The 19,634-nt window shown below is 42.2% G+C and overlaps 1 protein-coding gene across 2 annotated transcripts in view; it reads right to left on the bottom strand.

The window, feature by feature from the left end:
• The window catches only part of LOC144754444 (F-box only protein 6-like), a 127,734-nt gene that overhangs the window by 36,772 nt on the left and 71,328 nt on the right, over positions 1-19,634 (bottom strand). For both annotated transcript variants that reach the window (XM_078642231.1, XM_078642229.1), the window contains one exon: positions 9,099-9,410. In XM_078642231.1, coding sequence (XP_078498357.1) covers positions 9,099-9,357 — 259 coding nt within the window. In that variant the 5' untranslated portion in view covers positions 9,358-9,410. The remainder of the gene's footprint in view (positions 1-9,098; positions 9,411-19,634) is intronic.

The raw sequence follows: 19,634 nt of genomic DNA, 5'->3' as shown, positions 1-19,634 counted from the left end.
GCCACCCCAAACTGATCTCTACTGATGAAGGATACTATCCAGAAACACGAGCCACGTCTCGTGTCTAGAGACACCTTTTACTAAGCCCCTGCTTGCACCAACCTTGGTGTAATACTTACGAACTTTGTCCTGAATCGTGTGAACTGCATTTACCAGAATGCAAAGGGGCGACCCGGCTGAGAGATCAGGAGTGTGCTCCCTCCCTGTTTCCGACTATAATAACAATACAGCAGCCTGGTGTATGGCCATAGACATCTTGATCTTCAATGAAAGAGACTGTTTTCGATCATTTTGCCAAAGGTAACTTGATAGGTGAATTTCGACGTTCTCTTGGAGGGGAAAGGTTTATTCTACGCCATTTCTTAGAGCATCACACCCAGTTTTTGAATTACAATTATCAAGCCAGAGGCCTTAAGAGGACTTTCCTCCTGCAGCTGTGACATGAAGGACTTGAGATTCAAGCGGAATTTTTCCCTCGAAAATGATCGAGACCCATGGCCAGACAATTGAAAACTCTCATGAAAGTCACTCTTCAATATGGAAATAAGCCAGTTAACTTGTTGGGTGACTGTTCGTCTTTTTAGTTGATACTTGAACTCTCCATTTGGTGGAGGTTGTTGCCTTTGCTGGGGACTAACTGTACAACGTCAAGTTGTTTTCTCCACTGTGGCAGCCTAGCATTTGGCCTTTCTGGTTGACGGTCTTTTGGTTTACGAGGTTTGTACTTTCTTAATATTTCCTGCACTTATTACTACCCCCTAGGACATGTGGCACTTCCTTAGATCTTCCTTTATCACAAGTTGTCTTTATCTTCCTCACAATTCTTGGAGTTGGCGGGTCTTTATTTTTACTTGATGTTAAAACCTTTCCTAACATACATGCAATCCTTTCACTGGGCTCAGCTGTCAGGGTGGCTCTTCATGTCTTCAGTTTTTTGCTGCCCAGTGTGCTTCGCAGATGGGGGTTGGGGGAAGGGTGGGAGGCGGGATAGCGTATGCCACAAAGGAGGGTTCCTCTTCTGCCTACCTGATCACTGGTGAATCTTTTGTAATATTTCTGAGGGTGTGTAATTTATCAGTGATTGTTACTTGCTTAAGTTGTTGCTCCTCATTTCTACCAGCAACAAATATGGCTACCTTTATTTCATCTCAATTAGCAATTGATTTCCTTCTGGATTGAAATTAAGAGCTGGTGATTGCAAGTCCATGAATGTGCATGGGTGATACCTTGAGCTCCTAAGAGGGCCACAAAGTGTCAGGGCTTGATATTTATAAACAATTTTTTGTGCCATTCAAAAATATGCCTACATTGGGCCTGTCAGCTCAGACATTCTGCGTGGTCTAAGAACTAACCAAACAATTAATTTGTACTTTATTACTTGCCTGATTGAAATTGATTTGCTACCTGTTGTGGACAGATCCCAAATCCTGGTGTGCAGGCAGTAGGCTGGAGCATAACTATTTCATGCACATTTTGGTCCCAGGCACCCGGGAGGCAGTTGGCCAGCATGCACCTTCTGTGTGCCTAAAGAGAGCCGCTATGTCGGGCGGCGATCCCGCGGGGTATTGGGTATCTTTAATGCCAAGATGCCCAATACCATGTGGGATACCGTCCAACAGATTTGGATACCACACTACACATGGCGCTAGACTCCACTCCAGCCAAGGGGGCTACATGAGATGAATAAGGGTCGCGCATCAGGTTTACGGGACTTCCGATTTGTGCAAGAGAGGAGTGGAGCCCCAGACGCGGACCCGCGGCAGAGAGTTGAGTGATTGGGCACTCCTGGAGGCTGGCTTGCGGACCTGTCGTGCTGTAGGATGCGCAACAAGAACCCTGCAGTAGAGCTACTGGGTGCTTGCTTGTTCCGTGATTTCTATGGTGCTGTTGGAGGATTGCGGAAACCCGGCAGCTGCGCCTGATCCTGCTACCCTGGGAGAAGGGTGAGCATTTGTTGTCCTGCGGAGCTGCAGAACTGGACTCATTGCTGCAGGCGAGGTGAGTCCCTTACGAGCAGGTTGTGATTTGGAAGGTTTCTGCCTGGATTTGTCTGAACCCTGCTAGCAGTTTGAAGTCAGTGGCTCCCCTGTGCGAGGCGAGTTGGCCTACGGAGCTGGTGACGTTAACAGAATCCCAGTTGGCTGCTGGAGAAAGTTGCACCAATGTGTCTTTCTCCACCATATTTTGGCTGATTGCACTGCCTTGGCACCGCACTATAGTATTGGAGGAGTATGTGATCTGCGGTGTGTCCTTCTTGCGCTCCCCGCCTGCAATTCAATTTGTTTTTAACACTTTACAACCTCTGCTAGCGTTTGTGGACTGTACCTGGTGTTCAGTGGACCCATTGCATATCATTTCCATTCTTAGAGGCGGGGTGCCCTACAGCTGGATTCCCTAAGGAGATTTAACTGCAATGTGTGACTGTCCTCAGTTGCTGGGAAGCCTTGTGAGGCACGTATGGTGAGTTTGTCACGCCTTGGTGTGAGGTGAGGTGATCCCAGTGGCGGCTCCCAGTGGCGGCTCGAGATCGCGATACAAGGCGCATTGGCAACAGGCAATGGTTTGGACACCACTTGGCACCCTAATTATCCTGTTTTGAGCTCCTGGCACTTTTGGAGTGCATAGAGGAGCTCTCCCCCTCTGTCTGAGTCCCATGGCCAGTTCTTGGGGTTGCTGAGCACTGATCTGGATGGCTCATGGACTATAAAAGTGCAGACGTGCAAAAAAACAATCAAAAAAAAAAAAAACATTCATTCATGCCGTGAGGGGAACGGCTGTTTTACACCCTCTGTATTCCATCTCACCTTGCTCTCTCCTTCACCGTGAGGGGAACGGCAGGCTGAACTCCATCCACGCTGCCGTGAGGGGAACGGCCAGGTGAAAAACGACATCCCCCAGCAGGCATTGTGTGGCGCCAGTGGAGGGCGTCATCACAGGGCCCCAGAGGACCTCTAAGCCAGCGCGGCCCTCCCGTGGCCAAGGGCAGGCCCGTCTTTGCCCGTCAGTGACCGGAAGAGACTGGCTGGGCAAACCCTCTGACATTGTCGATTATCTGCTCCCAAGGTGAGTGAACGTACACTTCTTGTGTCACAACAGATAATGTGGGGAAGCGAGGGGGAGTCCCCCCATTACGACCTGTCACCTTCAGCATGGACAGCATGCTGGAAAGGGCTGTAAACATTGTAGCCAATGAGATTGAACTAACCGAGAGGCGGCTCTCGCTTGGCATTGGAGTCCCTCTCTTGACAGGCCCCACGCCAGGAGATCATGCTCTCACTCTACCCCCTTATAATCCTAGTATTTCCAGCACCCGTTCGCATAACGTCTGCATTATTGATTCTCCTATTGATATTGACACCAAGACTATTAAAGATGTAGATACTGCAGCCCACCCCGAAAAGTTGGCCCCCAACCCCAACCCACTATCGGTGGGGACTGAAGTAGCATCAGGGGCAAAACGAAAGAGAAAGCCAGCGAAAGTGGTTACTGCAAAGAGGAAACAGCCAACCCGTGCAAGCTCATCCCGCGCCACTTTGAGCTCCTGGATACACACCTCAAATTCGACCAAGTCTTCTGAAGCACCTACCCAAACCTTAATTAAAGAGCAGGGCAAATCCATCGGAACATAGACTTTTGCAGGCCACCCCTGTTTAGATGGCCATAAAAATCAAGGTGACCATTTCTCTACCTTGGTTATAGACACTGTGTATGGACGCATCAGAGACCTACTGGACAGTAAATTTGATGTTTTGTTGAAAGGGTTAGAACGCTTGAACCTCCTTAGTGCTAATGTAAACACACAGTGTAGTGAACTGTTTGACTCCACGATGGCGCCATTGACTAATGTATCCAACCCTAACTCTGGTATTGCGATTATCGCACCAATAACTGTCCCAACAACTGGTACTTGCGCAACCTGCAATAAAGTAAAAAATTGCTTTGTACCAGAGCGTAGCAGGGCAATAAAGAATACCATCAACACTGGCTGTGCTGCTAGCCGTGGCCACAATCAATCAGAGATCCACAATGGATCAGAGAAAAATGCGCAACCAACTTCTGATCCCCCTAATAACAGCCTTACTGGTTCCCCAGCTCTTGACACAAAGGCATCAGATTAGGAGAGGGAGGTTTAGCCCCTAAATTCATTCCAAACCCAAAGTGCAGTCAGGAGATTTTGGACTTACCATCAGCGGCTTGTCCATATGTAGTGGTCCTAGTTGGAGTTCCACCGCTCAAAGAAAATCAGGTTGAAACATGGGACCAATTACGCAAAAAAAGCGTTGACTGGCTGTAAGAACATAAGGGATTCATGGCATCACTTACTAATAACATTATCGTAACGCGGAGAGTGGGATGGGTGAGCCAGTCCCCAAAAAACATCAAGGGGAACTGTGTAGTTCTTAACTTCCGAAACCCATCCTTGGTGAAATCTATAGTAATGGCCCAGGAGTCCCACCCCAATGTCCCAACCAAGATCTGGGCTCTGCCTTTGGGCTATTTTTATAAACCGCATATGGGCATCCCAAACACTGCAGCCCCTAACCCCACTTTCAATAGGTTTTCATCACTGTCTGGCTTGGACAACCAGGATTGACTACCTCCCTTTGCCGTGTCCTCTAACACATCTCTTTTATCTTATGAACCCTCAGATAGTGGCCTTTGCATTCCCACTGGGCCTACCTTCGATCATGACCCCAAACCCCTAGCCCAGGGCCCTTGCCTTCTATATGTGCCCACGCTTGCCCCTGATCTCGAATTAAAAATATTAAGTTGGAATGTCGCCGGCCTGGCTTCCAAAATCAATTTGCCAGACCGGATAGAATTCGTTCAAAAACATGGCATCTTAATGTTTCAGGAGACATGGGCAACCAGAGATTTATTTCTGGAGGGGTTTGAGTGTATTAATTCTCTTGCTTCCATTCCAAACCTGGGTCGCCCTTCAGGAGGCGTGTCAATTTGGATAAACATCCTTGCAGGCAGAAGTGTAAGGGCCTTGGACAATGACAATGATAAATTCCAGGCAATTATTTATAAAAGAGGGGTTTCCATTTGTTTTATTAATTTTTATAATAACGGTTTTCAGAATCTACCTAACATTAAGTATGTTAATTTATCAAATTTATAAGCACTATACAGAACTTAAATAACTTCCCCAACTTGACAGGAATCTGCCAAAGGAGAGATTTTAATGCTAAAATTCACAATGGGAGCCGTACTGCCATTTACCAACCTAGTAACACGTCTACCTGTAATAGGGGGATCAAATTGGCAAATTATTTATGCACGCACAACCTCGTGGATGTAATGGAGATTGTTACCGACCCTGAATGTGTCAAACATACTATACCTACATACAGAGGAAGGGGTAGCGCTTCTACCATCGACTACGTTTTCATATCACCTCTACTGGAAGACTGCCTCCTTAAAGCTGAGGTGGTCGATACCACTCACAGAGATCACAATCCGGTAAATGTAACCCTGAAACTCGCCCCCAGATCAACTTTTAGCAAAGAGTGTGCTGCAAGAGATCTGTCCGCTTCTACCGATAATCTTAGACTACTCAGGCGGGGTACCAATAACACAGCTTTACTGGGCAAGATGGTTAAAGTGCATTCGGACCTTATGGACATCCGTTTGAACTTTAAATAACACAACACAGATGTAGTCGGTGCCTTTACGCAACTATGTGAGGGCATTCAAAATATGCTCTCAAGGCCCATTAAGGAAACACACTTAGGCCCCAGATAGTTTGACAGCGCTTGCTCTGTTGCAAATAAAGATCTTAGAAGGGCAATCGCAACAATCCCCAGGGACCAGATGGCCATTAAACTGTGCAGACAGAGATATAGGGTTGCCATAAAACAAAGAAAATTCGACTTATTCAAAGAACACTGGGATAAACTAGCATGTGCTGCTACATTAAAAGACGGGAAAGGCCTCTGGCAGGCCGTTAAAGCTATGAGATCTATAGGCCACCCACTGTCTCCCACCAGTTGTAACATCAATAGCGAGTCATGTGAGAATCATTACTCCAACATTTATTTAGCTCCAGCCTAACACACGGCTCTGAACGAGAATCTGGGAGCTACCAGGGTCCAGATAACCCTTACTGAAGTAGAGGAAGCAATACATCAGAGTGTGGGCAATAAGGCGCCAGGCCCAGATGGCTTGCCAATTGATCTCATTAAACACCAGTCCGAATTTTGGGCGCCCCTTTTATTGAATGTTTTTAACAACTTATCAGTCTCACTAATCCCAGAAGCGTGGTCTACCAGTATTATCGTGCCAATTTTTAAAAAGGGTGACCTTTCTAATCCAAGTTGTTACAGGCCGATCTCCCTGATCGACAATACATTGAAAATCTTAGGGAGGATTCTATTTAACAAGATCAGGGCATGGGCCGAGGAGGGTCACATCCTCCACCCATGCCAGCTGGGGTTTAGGAGCAAAGTTGGCACCTTCGAAGAGTGCCTTAACTTCAAACTGATTGTAGGAAAATACACAATAGCTAAAAGATCTCCTATTTTCCTGGCATTCATGGATCTGACCTCGGCCTTTGATTTTGTCAACAGGTCTCAGTGTGGTCCATCCTCTTAAAATATGGCCTGGACGAGGATTTAGTACACTTTTTAGCTTATTGACATAAGGACCTGCCTGCCAGGGTGCGGATTGGGAAGGGCAGTGAGGTATCGAAGGCCATCAGGGTTGGGCGAGGGGTCAGGCAGGGTTGTGTCCTGGCCCCCCTGCTTTTTATTCTTTACATCAACGATTTGAACGGATCATTGGTATCACTCACCCCTGATGTTCCCATCATTAATGGCACCACGCTCCCGGCCCTTATCTATGCCGATGATGTGGTCTTAATGGCACGCACCCCAAATGCCCTACGCTTATTGGTGCGGGGTTTCGTAGATTTTATGGCAAGTTTGGACCTTTGCATCAATTTTAAGAAATCGTTTTTAATGGCGTGCGGATCGAAAAAGTACCTAAATAATACCATTGCTTTAGGTCCTTATTGTTTACAGAACACTAGCACTTTTCCTTATTTGGGACTGTTTTTTGCAGGAAACGGCCTATGTGCGGAGCATGTAGCACGCTGCGGTAAAAAGTTTTCTAGACCGATTAACAGCATACTTGGCTTGCCCCAGCCTGGAAAGACACAGGTCATCTCTGCTATCTCTAAAAATGTTAAATTACAATGCATCCCCACTGCCACCTATGGAGCAGAAATTTGGGGTTTTAGGCAGTGTGACAGTATGACAGTATACAAAGGGAAGAAAACAGATTTTGTCGTAAAATATTGGGCGCCCCTATTTCTACATCACAGTACGCTTGCCACAGCGAATTGAAAATCCCCTACATAGAAGATTATATCAAAGCTCGACCCGCTTTATTCTGGCTCGCGGTTTGGAAGAACCCCGCGGCGCAGCTAACTAGGGAAATAATTAAAGATTGTCTCAGCTGCGATAAAGGAAAGGATATACACTGGCTCGCCGCTGTCAGGAGGAGTCTGGCCAGCGAAATCTTGAGCGGTTATCTTTAAATCCAACCGACTCAGATGGCATAAGTAAAAAAAGTCTAATGAAGGCACTTTACACAACATACAGCAAAATTAGACATGAAACTGAGGCACAAAAACCCTTAGTAGCCCGATACATGACGAATGAGAATAGAACCCACCTACCCTGTCGTTATCCCTCAAGACCAATCAGTAGATGGGAGAGGAGCCTGCTCTTTAGACTAAGGGTTGATACTGTGAAATTTATGCTTTGCTTCCCTCTGGGGTTTAACTCCAACCTCGACTAACTCCCCTGCCCTTGTAATGCTCAATGTAAACAAACAACGATGCACTTTTTATTCTTTTGTAGTTTTTATTTAAAATACACAAAACAGTTTTGAATACCATTTTTCAAGACTATCCCGATGGTTAATTATAAGGCAGCATATAGGCACATCATCACTTTGGAAGACGAGGAGCTAACATTCAGAGTAGGAACCTTTTTGAAAGTGGCAGTACGTGCCCGTCATTCCATGTGTACCTATTGAGCTTCACCTCTTGTAAAATTCATTTGTATATACTATTGATAGCTCTTGTCGAGTTCTTTTTTACTGTACTTGTACATATGAGGAAATTGCCATATTTTGTTTTATCTAAAAACGTGATATCTGAAATTCTGTATTTGTGCTTTTATGGATATTTATTGTGTCCGAATAAAGATTTCGAATGAATGAATATCACTTTGTGACATCGTAGACTGACTCGTCAACTATTACCTATATTTCTCTACTGCTTCTAGATCAAATGCACCCTGATGAAGTCTGCTCTGACAGATACAGCTTAAGATGAAACACGTGTTGGCAAAGTGCAAGGGCAAAATCTGCTCCTTGATGAGGACGGACAGAGGGGGGCTCTCTTTAGGTACTCAGAAGGTGCATGCTTCTAGATCAAAGGCACCCTGATGAAGTTCTGGCAAAGTGCAAGGGCGAAATTTGTACATCGGAATCAAATAAAGAACTGTTGATATCACAACCTTAACACCAGTGATTTTATGATGCCAGGAGAACTTTCTCAATAACATTTGAAACCCCCTCCAACAGAGGAAGATAGAGTGGCTCTTTCTCTTCCTGAGCACCATACAAAATGTGGACATTTCAACTTACATGATTGATTGACATTACTTACTTATTACCCGACAGGGTTGTGCGCACCATTATTCCCAGTCATCATACATGCTTGTGGTTTTTCTTCTATCCAGGGACAGTCAGAACCAGGGACATATTGCATTAAACCATCAGCATAAGAATGCTGCAACATCTGAATCCCAACATATTAGATAATACTGCACACTTAGGAAACTATAATCAAAAACATCTTGCTCCAATATGCTACCTAGCTCCTCCCTTTTCCACCCAAGTTATTGAGGAACACCCTCCATTTTTAAATAAATTCTCAAGAGCATGCTAATAAATATGTACTCTCTCAATTACATATATGATGGACACACAAGATTTAACTTTGGAACAGAAACCAGAAATCAACTGGATAGCTTTTTGCTATGTCTCTCTGTACAGCCCTAACTGACTCAAGGGTCACAAACCTTCTGCAAAAGGATTCTTTATTAAATTCTTCTTCAGCTTGAAGAGGAAGTAAAGGCACCTCCAATCATCAGGATTTCGTATGCCGCTACTGAGAAAAAAACCTTTCAGCTGGCATTTCCTTTTCCAAAGGGCGGGCAAGTCAACCACATCTTTCCAGTGGCTGGAGACCAGACTACAGCGATGGATCAAGTGCTGGTCTGGAACCTGAGACAGCACCTCCACCAGGACATCTTCAGGGAGATCATTGATGCTGCGCATCCTGGTGACTGATGAAGGCTCTCCAAGGAAGGGGGAGCACGAGGTGTAACAATCTGATAAAGATATAAAATTAAAAAACATGTCAGATCCTAGTTTCTCTACAATCAGCTCCTGTTTTCAGTTATTCTATTAATTTTAGCAGATTATTATTTAAGTGACAAAAAGACCCTGTTCACAAACATTTGTGTTCCCCTATGCAAACCTGTCATTACTGCTGTTATTTCTGAAGAATAGACCCCTAACATGTGGGTCCATCTTCAGTAATACCATACTATCCCCTGAGCATGCTATAGGGTGGCATACTACTGATGTCACGTTTACCTTACAAATAAACTCTATTTCAGGCTCCAAGAGGTTTTTCCATATTTATATTCCTGATTTATATTTCTCATTGAAAACTGAACTTGCACAAGAGAACAAATGAAATCAACAGTACCATAAGTACAAATTGAAATCTTTGGAGCAAATAATTCTTTTAATATAAAATGGAGTCACACAGAAGGTTATACCAACCTAGTTACTAGAAACAAAAAGAAAAAGAGGTAGTGGAGCACAGCTAGGGAGAGGAATATGGGTGGTTGGATACAAAAGAAGTCACGGATGAGAATATTTATTTAACTATATGGTTTGAAATCAATCCTCACTGGCAAGATGAAAAGTGAATATTATTAAGTCACAGAATGGGTTTTCTTTTCTTAGAAACCTAGCCAACCTTTATTAAAACAAAGGTCTAACATCCACCAACAGAGATAAGATTGTGTGCCTCGGCTTTAAATTAACGTAACTTTGATTTTGTCATAATTTAGGTCAGCATTGATTGTTTTTACAAATTTACATCAAACTTAACTCTAATTACAGGATATTCTCAAAGTTTCTAAGGTTGCTGTTTCTTAGGCGAAGAAGATTGCAGAGATGAAATTCTATTTTTTTTTGTTCAAAGAGAACTCACCTCATGGAAATACAAGGTTCAAATCTAACTGAAGGTTTTCCCAGAGTTTCATATAAAAGGATGCACTTTAAGATACCTACATATACACAAGGGTTGAGGCAATAAGATCTGCACCTGTAACAGTCCGTGGCTTTTGTAATATAACGATGGTGCCCAAGAAATCAAGGAATACAACCCTGTCTATTCCTTTAAGGGAAACCCTAAAATGCAAACAATGAAATGTGGAATCAGCACCCATCAAAGAGTCTCCTTCATAGTCTTTTGGTATCCTTCAGTAAATTTAACAAAATTCACTTCAAATGAACAGGTCCGGACTTGCGAGTAGTTACTTGACAATTCTTTATTGTGATATTCAAGCAGTAGCAAAGTGATCCAGTATCATAGCAGTTTTTTTCTTTTTTTAGCCAAAGCGAAGGACGCAGACGGCAGCTGGGGTCTGGAGTTTGAGGCGTGCCCGGCGGAGGCGGCCTGTAGGTTGGATCGGGGAGGAACGGAAGTAGCGGTTGGTGGAGCGCTCCCCCTCCCCCCCCCCCCCCCCGAGGTACAGTGGGTGGCGGCGCCTGACCACACGGGAGATAGGTCTGTTGTTTTAGTAGATTTTATGTCCTTAACCCTTCTTTGGAATTAGTGCTTCTGCCGTTAGCCTCTGATCTCACCTGTTCGCTCAAATTATCGGTAAAGTTCTAGCTGCAGAACACTGAGGTAGTCCCAAAAGGTTTCATCAAATTGGGCAATAAACCGTCTGTGCAGGGCACTTTACCACTTTTTAGATTTCTTATGACTTTCAGGCCTACATGGGCACTAATTGATTAACATTCTTTTTTTCCAGTTCTGAAGGAGAAGGAAAGTACAGATTTAGAAGGAATGTTTTTCACTTTGTAAAATGTGTAAAAATCTTCAGCTAATTTGCTGGGGGTGTAGTGTGAATTGTGCACAATTTATCTCCAATTCAAGTGATTCTGGGTTTAGCCTTTTTAAGTTATAAGTACGATGCTAGCATTTTGCCATCTCATTTTAATTTGCAAAGTGTCAGACAGCTGTTTGGTGGTCCACAGTCAAACCCAAGCATAGAATTTTATTTTATTCATAATTTTTCCTCATTTAGTGCAAAGAAATTACTCTTGTACTGTCTAGGACAAATTTCCATTTATTTCCTTTTCTAGGATTTCTCATTTATCGTTTGCTTCTCTGTTCATTTTTATCTTAAACTAAAAAGAGCATAATTGATGGTTGCTTGAAATGCATCACATAGAAGTTGTGGGGATTGGCCAGTAGTCGGCATTTACTTGTATGATGGTTGTTGTTGTCCAGTAGATTTCAAATTTATCCTCTAACATTTGAATATTGTCTTAGTTAAATTCCATGTCAGTGCCGACATACATCACATGTGTGATCAATGCTAGTTTTGGCTCAATCTGAGACTCTATGGTGATGTGTATGCGGATGATGAAGATCAGATGTAAGAAATTCTGGAGTGTGATTGGTCTGGGAAGGAATAGAATGCATAATCCTTTGTGTTGGGGTATTGTAACCTCCACTTATCTTTAAAGTTAAATCTCTCACATATTTTTTACATAGCTTTGTGTGTTTTTGCTGGGCGGTATTTACATTTTGATAATCTGTCAAAACGTAGGATCGAAAGGAAAGTTAAAGTTGGAGCAGGTGCTTCCACCCATTGACAAGTGCCCTCACATACCCGCACCTATCATTCAGAGACGCACACTTGATGACACCCACACGCAGCACACACAGCCAAATACAGACATGCCTACATACACCCACGCACCCACAAACTCAATAAATACTGGGCTGCAGAAGTGATTGCAGGGCTAGAGGGTGGTGAAAGGGAGAAGCATGAAGGTCCACAAAAATGCTGAAGGCTACCGGGAGGTAAGGAAGGATCCTGCCACCTCCTCTCACTGGCTAATTTGTTCATGCATCAGCCAACGACTTGAGGACATTCACAAACTCGTCACAGATTGGAGTGGGGTCAGTGAGACTTGCTGATCCCACCCCACTCTGTGACAAATTGGCAAAGGGTGGTGCAAGACTTCATTAATTGACAGTCAGTTCTTCAGGGCTTTAACCTGTATGCCCAGATTGGACTCTGTCAGTAGAGCTCCCCCTCATCATAAGGAGTAGGATCCTCGCAGGGCTTTGCCTGGCTGATGGCCCTGCTTTCAGGGCTGTGGGGTAGCCTTGCATACGTTGGCTCAGGCTTCCAACCTCTTGCACATTAGCGTATGTAAAGCACTCGGCAGGCTGACCTTGACATGGTGAGAGTCTGTGAAGCTTACCTTTGCTTAGCTTGATGGACGCTCATGATTTGGAAAAGGGAGTGGGGCAGTGCCCCAGCACCCATAATGACGGGCGACCGCTGTTGTGGAGTAATTTTATTGGGTCCTGTGGTAAACACATTTTTTATTCAGATTTGCCTAAAATGGAGGGTTATCGGCAATGAGTGTGTAATATTAATAATATAAAATTCTTTGCGATCTATGAATAATTACTAGATAACCCACCTGTCTTCCACACCAAACTATGGAGATAACGGCTTTGTTCTTCCACACCAAAGTATGGAGATAACTACTTTGTTGGACTTTTTTAGCAAATGGGATAACTATTCTAGCTACTTCACATTAATATGTCTTCTTTTAAACCAATTTTTGTTTTTTGGAGGAAGACTATGTCATCCTTTAATTTATAAGCATTGTCTGATATTCTCCTTCTTTTAACTGGATGGCTGGCACCCTCAGTATTGAGATAATATATTAATGCATTCAGTCATACTGAGTCCAGATGATAAGCAGGTGTCTGAAAGAAGACTACCGTATGTATCATATTTTTCAGGTAAAGGTAGGTTATATGGCAGCAGATACAGTGTATACATGTGTCTGTTTGAAAGTAAATGCTAAATGTGTGAACATTTTAAAAGGAAATAAAGTGTTTTGGAATACAGCAAAGGACAAAGGTAAAAATAGAATCATATACAAACTAGAAATAACACTCACTCTTTAGACTGTGCAGCATGTGCAAAGCTCAGGGCCTAAAGAAACTGATACTTTGGAGGGTGAAAATTGCTGACAGAGTGTGAGAGATGTCCATATTTTTATTTTAGGAACAGGATGACAGCCGACCTAACAAAAATAACAGAAACAGAGAGGAGAGGAATCTTAAGACATGGCTCTATCAGAAAAAAATCTTTCACTACTGGCCAAATATTTCATTACTGGTGGATCTTAGCACCAGAAGTCCCCGGGGAGCTTTAAAAGTCTCAGAAACTCCTTCACTGGAGCAATCAATAGTGCTAGTAATTGTGTCAGACGTCTCTGGAAAATAATCTATGGTAACTTTGACATTTAGAAACACTGGGAACATAACAGTCTTGAGTAGGATTAGCCATCTACAACCATCTTAGCCTACTTTAACAAATGTGTCAAGAACAATACAAACTAGCCAGTTGGCTGCTGTAAGATAAGGAGTAGATTTTATACAATACAGCTAGTTATGAGACAACATACTAACTGAATATTATGAGACACTAAGAATGTGTGTAGAGAAAAAAAAACAGAATTACAGTAAATCAATTACGAAGGGTCAACTGCCATTGAGTAAATAACTAGAAACATTGTTTACTTTAAAAGATCAGCAATCACAATACACACTACGGTACCCCAGTTCTAAAGTTTGAATGAAGGCTGTGTAAACATACCCAAATCGATACTATAGACTATATCAATAATTTCACATAGGTTTAGGATCTAAACAAGCAGGTTACATACTGAATAACTTTAATTGAGTTAGTCTCTACTGAAGTTTCTGTGATATTGCCCAAAACCTCAGACAGCATATTGTGATCAATAAAAGTGTGACCTGTGTCTTTATATGTGATTTTAGGTTTTGAAGGACCTACAAAAGAGAAAGATAAGTTCAAATTCTTTAGTTTTGATCGGAGTACAACGAAGCACTTTCGTTAGGACAGTATCCTTGAAGAAGTCTGGCAAATGTTGATCTTTGACCCCTCCCAAATGATCTGTTAGTTGTGACGCCCATAGCTGAGGATTATCAACATGTGTTGATAACGGATGTTTACATACAATGAGTTTACGGTACTTAGTATGTTGTAATTCAAACCTCAGTATTATTGCTCTTTCCAGGTCCCAGTTTTTTTAACAGTTGATTCGAGTCATTTTCGGAAGCCCGCTTTTTAAGAATAGTAAGCATGATCCCATTTAGAGCTCTGCTTTTTCCGGAAATCCAAAAATGCTTCAGTTTCCTCTGTGGTGGCAAGCTACTACGTCACCTATATCTCTTTGCAGGGAGAGTGTTTTGGATTTAGTGATGGTATATCTCATCTGTAGCACCATAAATAATTGATCACTTTTATTACTATAGGCTAAACAGCAGAGAGATCACCTGTGATCAATTTGATTTGTGCAAGATTTATCACCACAGTCGCTGATTTCTGTTTCTTAGAAGTCCTCAATAGTGTTTCCTTAAATGCACTGACAAGTGACATATTCAAGTCAAGCAACCACATTTTGAAAACTGATACTGGTAGACTTTCCAGGGTGATCCACTCATGTCTAAGGAAAGGAGAAAAGAATATGTGTTTTCTGCACAAAAGTAAATTACAGCCCTCAAAGGAGATAGCTATTTCCTTTACAGAGGCACACCCCTCTTTGAGGTGCCCTACTGCAGAAGCGTGTTGTTTTCAATGGTTAAAGCCATCTTGTGATCACTGAGAAATCAGAAAAAAGGATGCCAGTGATTTGGTTGGGAAAACGGATGAAGGAGCTCACAAAGAGAATATCCCAGGTTGTGCAAAAGGGGACGACATGCAAGATTTGGATACATCGATTATTACAGAAGCACGCTGGAATCAGTGAGTGCCGCCAATTTCAAGCATTATAGAGCTTTACAAGAGCGTTCCTCAGCAAAATTCTAAAACTATACTCTCTGTGTTAACAGTAGGAACATTATTTCTCTTTTTTTCTGCTGGCTGCCTGTCTGTCTGATAAGAGTACACCATCATCAAGGTGGAGTTCAATTCTGACCATCAAGAGATTGTTCAGAGTGAGTTACCTACTGCTGTGAAAATGTTCTTTTAGTCCCAATTGTAGCATAATAATCCTGACGAGATTGCAAGCTTTGAAAGGTTTGATCGAAAAAGCGAGGATAGCAGTTTTTAAAGCAACTGTCAGACTGTCAATAGAGGATTTTATGCTTGTTACAGATGATTTGGCTAGATGCTCCCAAAGAGGTCAGATCCGCACAGCTAAAGCTTAGTCTTCTCCTCCTGTCAGGCCAAGCCCCCAGATTTGATTTACGAAACATACAAAAATCAGGGTTTTGTAAACAAAGGCACTTCGACACAAAACTGATCTCCGCTTCTAGAACTTTGGGCAACACCCAAAACAGCCAGCTCCGAGGAAAGATTAGAGGAAAGTGACCACATGTAGTCTTGAAAACAATGCATAGATGTTTGAAGTGGATCCCAGTGATCTTATCTTTTCATACTGAATACTGGATTGACTGCAGCTTCCAGTGTGGTGTTTAGCACACAGGGAATAGACTGTGGCATCCTGACCAAGAAGGAGATCCTGTAGTCCAGCATGTATTAAACCAGATCCTGGACCACAGATTAAACTCGTCAGATGGGATTAACATTATATAATGCACTTTGACAACAGGAGAAAATTTAAAATCATCAGAATGGGGACATGAAAGTTTGAAAGTATGGAGCATATAAACTAAGAAAGAAAATAATCTTACTTTACTTAATGTTTCTAGATCAAGCAAAGATATATTGAGTATCTGTAGCTTCTAGCTCTTAGGTAAGTGCTACACATATTGGTTAACTGTTTTGCACAGAAAAGATAACCCACAGATACATTTGTTATGGAGAAAGAGCACATGGTATTTAGCCATGTAGCTTTCTGTTCAAAGTAGTAGTGGTGAGACAATATGAGCAGTCTCTTTCTCCTGGAACCCTTCTACACAAAGCGATCATTGTACTGATTTACAATTGCAAAACCTGATATCAGCAGATGGACATGCACCGAAAGAGCTCCATAATTTGGTTGTGAATGGATGTATGACACCTCCTGATCACTTACATGGTAAACTCAGTAGTATAATGCAGCAGGATGATAGGACAATTTAAGACTGAAAACTCTAAATTGCTGAGAGACTATGGTGCCCAGTGCTTCATTCGGGCAATAGTTTTTATCCTAACTGTAAATTATGTGTTACCTTCTTTCACAACAGGAAGAATGACAAGTAGTAGCGAAATCCAACCAGCTTGAGTGGTTAAAATCATTCTGCTTCTGACGTTTTTCCCATAGTAGGTAAAATAAGACCGAAACCTGAGCTAAATCTTAAACTTCAGGAATTTTTACAGCTGGACCTGGGGGTAGGCTTGCAATAATTTTCAGGAAAACACTGTATGGATTTCATGATCATCACATACATCAAACAGTGCTTCCTCTGAGATGCATTATCGGTGTAGGCATTTCAAGATATGTACCGATTTTAATGTGCTGCAGTCCACAACTTTTATTCCCTCATTTTGAAATCATTTGGCAATATCAACAACAAAGTTTGTCATCAGTTCTGCCTTAAGTATTAAAAGACATTTAAAAATGTTTTCTTCTGTATAATACACTGACATTTAACAGCCAGTCTACCTTAGTGTGGGATTAACTAAATATTTTCATTTATGTTCACACTTAACTATTAAGCAGAAACATTTTACTAGAAAAAAAGGCAGGTATGAAGTCAATTTTGACCTTTACAATCCACGGCATGGCTGTAAAGGGTCTTATCAAAAATAAGCATGCTAAATGTTCTCTTTTGGGGGCGTCGCTACGGCGCCAGCGGGAATGGCCGCGATTCGAAGGAGCTCCGGTCGGCTGAGCGGGCGGATGGAAGCCCTCCGACTGTTTCTAACGTCTTCCTAGTCCGCAACGCCGCAGTTTGCAATATCGGAACACTTCCTGCCTAAATTTCTAAGGTTTCGAGTTGATGGGGTAAGCGGAACGTGTTTTACTCCGCATTTTTGCTTTCGGTGAGTCGCGCATGAGACGCGACCACCATTTTGACTGACTTAATCGCCTGAGATCGCGCTGCAATATTTACCTCAAGCTTCCTTCATTTTTAACCTTTGGCCTCTCAACTTTGTTTCAACCTTCGAGGATGATATTCATATGGATGTACAGCTGCCTTTGGGATTTCTCATGCAAGTGGTGACTACTTTGTTGGTTCAGGCTGTAGTTTGATTTTTGGCCATCATTTTGAGACTTATTGCCTCACTGCGTTTGTGTTTTGTTATCTTTTCCTGCACTTTCATCAAGTTATTCTCTCGTCACAAATATGTTTCGCTCACAATATGACCTTTTTATAAATGAACTGAGGAACAAAGTATATTTTATTTTATACTGACTGAGTGAATTTCCTCTTTGCTACTTTAAGGTTGCTTCATTATATGGTTGAATTTCGACGCCATGACTAGACTTACCACAATTTTTCTTTATTTCGTCAAGCTTCAGTGGTATACTATTTTTCCCTTTATGGCAATGATGTTTTGTCTTTGAACTGCATAATTTTTTCGCTACAGCTTTGGTCTTCTTCACCTGAGGAATTGTGAGCTTAGTTAATGTGCATGGTTGCTTTTCATATCTAATTCATATTTTTTCAATGGTAATGCCTCGTTATAACCGGAATCCACCTCAGAAAAGTGGCGCCACCAACATGCCTTTGGAGAACATTAATCCTTTTAGTGTTCTACAAGAGAACATGGAGGATTCAACAAATGAAACCCCCTCTTTGAAGAGTTCCTCTCCACATACTGCTCGCCTGAACGTAAAATCTTCATCCAAACTATCTTCATCTGCTACATCGACATCAGGGAAGAAGGCAAATCCACCATCCCCGACTAACTCGGCTTCTTCTATATCTATGGAGCTTCTGTTAGAGAAAATTCGTGCCCTTAAACCCTATATGACGGAAACTAATTCTCGCCTTCAAAGTCTTGAGGATAACTGGTCGTACACTGAGCAGAAGTTGGACCTCCTTGAGAAAACAGTTGCGTCAGTTCAGGTAGTTACTAACCACGTTCCTTGTATGCATAGAGAAATTCAAGACCTTAAACTACAGGTGGAAAATTTGGAAAATCGAAACAGGCCTCACAACCTACGCATTTACGGGCTTGCAGAAGGTCTTGAAGGATCCAACACCATATCCTTTTTTCAGTCCTTCTTACCTACGCTTCTTGATCTTCCTAACTCTCCATCTTTGAATATTCAGCAAGCACATCGTCTGGGTTCATCCTCACGTATATCTACTATTTCCTCTTCATCAACAAAACCTAGAGGTGTTATCTTGTATTTTTTGGAGTACACTGACCTACTTAAGGTTCTTCAAGCCGCCAAACAGAAAGGAAAGATCACTTGGAATGGTTCTAATCTTTTCTTTACGCAAGACTACGTTAAAAGTACCGCAGACCGACGGAAGAAGTTTTTGGAGTTGAGGCCTGCTCTTCGATCCTTAAATGCCCGTTATGGCTTGTTGCATCCTTGCTTATTTAAAGTAACTTTCAACAACAAAACGACGAATTATGAGGACTCGGCGGTCCTTCAACAATTCCTTGACTCTTGCAGAAATGATTCGATGGACAGCCCTCGAGTTTGACTACTGAACTTAATTTCTCTACCTATGCAATGATATCTCCTCATGATTCTCTCTTTTAATTGTTCCCTGCTGTATCTTGTATTGTATAATGTCTACTTTGTGCTTTGAGCTTTTGCTCCTTATCTGTATTTTATTGTCACTTCTAATGTTAACTGCTATATCGTTTTGGTTTCTTTTAGATGCGGATTTGTGATCTGATCATCTGTATGTCTTCATGTTTTAGTTGGAGGTTTTTTCTCCCCCTGCGAGTTCCTTCGGAGTCCTTGGAACAGTGTGCTGATTCCCTCATGTGGTTTCACCAGCCCCAGTCTCATTGTCTTCTTGTGGTATGTCTTTTTATTGTCTTTTTTCTTTGTTATATGTCTAATTTGGAATGCATCTCCATTACCGGTCTTGATTATTTTTCAATGCTTTCTTCCTTATCTCTTCCCTTTTCATTTTATCCTTTTCACATTGCTCTATACTATTATATTGTCTTCATCTCTACTCTCCTTCCTCTTATCTTTTTTGCCTTCTTCTTCCTGACTTTCTCTTGCAATTTCCTTCTTTTAATTTTTTCTCTCCTAGATGCATGGTTTTTGTTTTTTAATAATATTTTTATATTGCCTGTTCAGATTTTTGTAGTTTGCTTATATTC

The sequence above is a fragment of the Lissotriton helveticus genome, chromosome 5_1, assembly GCF_964261635.1.
Source record: "Lissotriton helveticus chromosome 5_1, aLisHel1.1, whole genome shotgun sequence".
Taxonomy (NCBI): domain Eukaryota; kingdom Metazoa; phylum Chordata; class Amphibia; order Caudata; family Salamandridae; genus Lissotriton; species Lissotriton helveticus.
Note: the sequence above shows the minus strand (reverse complement) of the source record. Positions and strands in the feature narration are given on the sequence as shown.